Source organism: Sander lucioperca, chromosome 17 (assembly GCF_008315115.2).
Source record: "Sander lucioperca isolate FBNREF2018 chromosome 17, SLUC_FBN_1.2, whole genome shotgun sequence".
Classification (NCBI taxonomy): domain Eukaryota; kingdom Metazoa; phylum Chordata; class Actinopteri; order Perciformes; family Percidae; genus Sander; species Sander lucioperca.
In genome coordinates, this window is record NC_050189.1 from 21,453,200 (window position 1) to 21,458,090 (window position 4,891).

Below are 4,891 nucleotides of genomic sequence, written 5' to 3' on the forward strand. Positions count from 1 at the left end.
GAATCCTCCCTGTGTCAACTCTGTGTTAGAACAAAGTCTCTTAGACCTGGAACAAACTAGACCTAACTGGACCTGGAGGTGACTCACCTGGGCGTGTACTCCAGGTGAGAGTGGATCTGGTAGTACCAATCACCGTCTGCCAGCTCATCAGTGGAAGTGACATCAGAGGTGACTTCCTGTCCGTCTCTGGTCCACTTCACTCTGATCTGTTTGGGGTAGAAGTCGTAGACGCTGCAGACCAACATGGCTGAATGTTTACCACCAGAGTGCGCCGTAGAGCTCAGTACAACATTATGATGATAATCACTATATTATCATTAAGCATACTTCACAAATACATGTTAGTAGGACTAATGTAATAATAGTATCAGTAATGCCAACTACAGTATTATTTTCTGCTGTTGCAGTTGTGTATCAGACTCACCTCATGCTGAACCACAGCATTTCATTTCATCTGAATGACTGTCCATCAGCTGCCACTGTCCATGGTGCTGAAACATTTTGACTGTCCATCAGCTGCCACTGTCCATGGTGCTGAAACATTTTGACTGTCCATCAGCTGCCACTGTCCATGGTGCTGAAACATTTTGACTGTCCATCAGCTGTCGCTGTCCATGGTGCTGACACATTTTTACTTGACTGACAAACTGTTTTTGTCATACTTGTCAAAACGTGTGTCTTGTTTTTGTTTTATTTGACATGTAGGCTTACTTGGCTCAACAAGTGTCACATTATAGCATGCATTCATCAGATATTTTACCGTTTTTTTAAACGGTTTTATTTTTAAAATGACTTGGTAGTGACCCATAATGAAACTGTACTGAGAGTCTAGCTTCGCCCCTGACCCTCCAGACCTCTCAGGTGGTCTGGGACAGGTCTGCTTTCTGTCCCCTTAGTCACAACTAAACAGGGAGAAGCAGCGTTCAGTTTCTATGCTCCACATATCTGCAGTTTTTTTTAAATCCAGGCAGAAGACTGTTGAACATTTGTCCTGTAGGGTTCCATAGCAGCTTGTTTCTTGTGTAATACTGGACCAGGTCCAGAGATTGTTGTTCCCATCAGTCATTGGACACAGAACCATGGGGAGATAGAGTCCAGATTGACATATACAGAAGTCATCCTTTAAATATCAACATACTATATATAAACAGACCAGCACACAGAGAATGCACCTGAACACACCTCCCTGTAAGACCAGCACGCCCAGAATGTACCTGAACACACCTCTCTGTAAGACCAGCACGCTCAGAATGCACCTGAACACACCTCCTTGTAAGACCAGCACACCCAGAATGCACCTGAACACACCTCCTTGTAAGACCAGCACACCCAGAATGCACCTGAACACACCTCCCTGTAAGACCAGCACGCCCAGAATGCACCTGAACACACCTCCCTGTAAGACCAGCACGCCCAGAATGTACCTGAACACACCTCTCTGTAAGACCAGCACGCTCAGAATGTACCTGAACACACCTCTCTGTAAGACCAGCACGCTCAGAATGCACCTGAACACACCTCTCTGTAAGACCAGCACGCCCAGAATGTACCTGAACACACCTCTCTGTAAGACCAGCACGCCCAGAATGTACCTGAACACACCTCTCTGTAAGACCAGCACGCTCAGAATGCACCTGAACACACCTCTCTGTAAGACCAGCACGCCCAGAATGTACCTGAACACCTCTCTGTAAGACCAGCACGCCCAGAATGTACCTGAACACACCTCTCTGTAAGACCAGCACGCTCAGAATGCACCTGAACACACCTCCTTGTAAGACCAGCACACCCAGAATGCACCTGAACACACCTCCTTGTAAGACCAGCACACCCAGAATGCACCTGAACACACCTCCCTGTAAGACCAGCACGCCCAGAATGCACCTGAACACACCTCCCTGTAAGACCAGCACGCCCAGAATGTACCTGAACACACCTCCCTGTAAGACCAGCACGCCCAGAATGTACCTGAACACACCTCCCTGTAAGACCAGCACGCCCAGAATGTACCTGAACACACCTCCCTGTAAGACCAGCACGCCCATGGGCCACAGATGGGTGCAGGTGCATTTGCTGTTTAAACGATGCGGGCGCTGGGCAGAGAACTGACAACTGGGTCGGTCTTAAACTAACAAAGACACTTGGGTTGGGCTTTGCGCTGCACCGGGTGCGAGGTAGGTCCCTCTATGTCTGTCTCTTGATGTGATTCTCATTTCCCAGTGTGTCCCTCAGTGAAGTGGAGTTTGACCCCCCTGCTCTCCTCTATGAAGGTTACAGCGTGACACTTCCTGTCTGAGCTGCTGTCAGCGGACGGCGGCAGGTTTTTGCTGCGGCTGGTAGTGCTGCACAGGGTCGGTATTGATCCGGTGAAAAAAACAAATGTATCATTCAGCTTCATGTCAACAAAAATGTCGGAAAATGCAAAATATTTACAAAAAAGTGACTGAGAAAAGCCACAAAAAATGAGGAAAAAAGCTACCAAAATGTTCTTTTAAAAAAGTGACATGCAGTAACAAAAGACTCTACGTGTCTGGCCCTTGGGGTGATTCTCTTTTTCCAGTGTGGCCCTCAGGGGAAATGATTTGACACCCCTGAACTAAACTAAAGATCTTTTAGATATTTAACCCTTAAAAGCCTTTTAACGCTGCACGAGTTGAGGAATTGTTCGGGTGTTTTTGTTGTTTAAGAAGAGCCTCTAAAAGTCGCTATAAAATATATAAAGAGAGACAGAAGATTAGACTTCAAACCACAGACACACAACACATACAGTACAAGACATTCACTGCCCCATTTGTCCATTAAAGGTGCTGTAGGTAGGATTGTGAAGATCCAGGACTTAGCCAAAGAATGTGAACATCAACAACTTCTCAGTCCCTCCCCCCTTTCTGCTAAAGCCCAAAACGGTCTCCTAAGCCCCTCCCCCCCAAGGGAGAATGAATGCTTGTGCATGAGCAGTGACTGACACGCAGTTAGACACCCCTGGCTCTGATTGGTGCATCTGAACAGGGAGCGGTGGATTTTTGTAAATCCCACTCCAGCCTGTAGGTGGAGCCAGATTTATCTTAAATGACCTGCTTCATGTAGTTCTACTGGAACAGAAGTCACTTTCAGCAGATATGACAGAAAGGTAGTTTTAGAAGACTTACCTACTGCCCCTTTAAACTCAGGTAGTGTTAAGATGTAGTCTGGCAAGCCAGACCCACATCCAGATGTTGGGTCAGGGAACTCCCCATTGGCTGGGCTCAATCCGAGGGGCGGGATAAACGGTTGTCTTTCAGATTCCCTCTGCACCAATAGGATAGCACTCCAACCAACCACAGCAACGCTAGTTGATAGATTCAACTTTAACCTTCGAACACATCTTTCATTTTTTAAGAATGACTTCAGTTCTGTTCTTTGTTCTTTTCTCAAAGAAAAGCTGAACTCCAAGTCTTCCAGAGTCGCGGCCAAAGCCGACTCCACAGACCGCTGTTCACCAGCAGCAGCAGCCATCTTCTTTGTTTTCAAGTAGCAGGGATTCACGCCGAACCCTCAATATGTTAAGCCCCGCCCACCAACTCTCTACACGATGTGATTGGCCTGACCAGAGTTAATTTTTCAGCTCACAAGCCAACGGAGAGTTGCTAGACGACCCTGGCTGCAGATTACATTTGCTGCCTCTAGGGGGCATCTAGATTTCTAAGCTAGTTAAGATGGCTTCTTTTTCGACACTATTCTCAACGTTTGTCATTTTTTTCAACGTTTTTGTACATTATTTTATTGCGCCTTTTGACATTTTTGTCATTTTTTAACGTTTTATTATTTTTCAAATGCTATACAGTTGAATAAAACACCCAAATTAAATGAAAGTAGTGAACTGATCATTTATTTTATTTGCGAAGAGCGTTGTAGCGACCCAGCTATGTTACTTTCTTTGTGAAAATTTGGTTGAAAAGAACCCAAATATCTGATGTAGAAACTGGACATCAGGACGGTTAATCTTTGTGAAAGTTTGTGAATCTTTTTTAATGTTGTGGAATCTTTGTTGATCTTAAATCTCTGAAAAACATCTGTATGATTCATAAAATATGAAAGTATATTGTTTATATTTTGCGTCCTGCGTGTTGTCTGCTTGTTTGTTAACAGCGCTGCTGTACGCCACCATCTTCGGTAACGTGACCACCGTCTTCCAGCAGATGAACGCCAACACCAACCGCTACCACGAGATGCTCAACAGTGTGTGAGACTTCCTCAAGCTCTACCAGGTGCCCAAAGGCCTCAGCGAGCGCGTCATGGACTACATCGTGTCCACCTGGTCCATGTCCCGAGGCATCGACACCAACAACAGACCTGCCAACATGTACGCATTTTTCGTACTCTGCACGCATTTTGACCCTTAAGTACGCTTGTACGATTCCCTGCTCTCTAGGTACACATTTTGTTCATGGATGTATGATTTTGTTGCATCTTTCATTTCGCCGGTTTAAGTTTCTATGCAACCTATATGACGTTGATTCTGCCGCTCAGCCACAGCGTGTAAGTGGAGTGAAAAGCTTTCGGCCAATCGGAGCGCTGCATTTTAACCCTCTGCCCACCTGCCCTTCCTAGCCAAATGCTTTGCACGTTTAATTAAATTCAGTTCCTCAAGCAAGCTAGGCTGACTGGATAACTGTAGGCTTGTACGCCATGACTGAACCGCCTCAAAAAAGGTTCGGAAACCAACTACGGAAACTTGACAGCTATCGGGAGAGATGGCCTTAAATCCACACGTCCAGGCTACCTCATCACGCGTTCTGCACCATGTGCAAGACAGACATCGATATCAGTCACCAAGGGACAACAGGTAACGAACACAGTCCCACACGCAAATACTCGGGTATGGTTAATACGAGTCGGGTATGGCTGCAGCCTG

General features: G+C 46.0%; 1 protein-coding gene across 1 annotated transcript in view; it reads right to left on the reverse strand.

Moving 5' to 3' along the window:
- LOC116061905 (rano class II histocompatibility antigen, A beta chain-like) overlaps positions 1-429 on the reverse strand; it is a 3,494-nt gene extending 3,065 nt beyond the window's left edge. The window contains exons 1-2 of the mRNA XM_031316278.2: positions 425-429; positions 88-306 (exon numbers count right to left, since the gene is read on the reverse strand). Of these exons, the coding sequence (XP_031172138.2) occupies positions 88-306; positions 425-429 (224 nt within the window). The remainder of the gene's footprint in view (positions 1-87; positions 307-424) is intronic.
- Between the last annotated feature and the right edge of the window lie 4,462 nt (positions 430-4,891).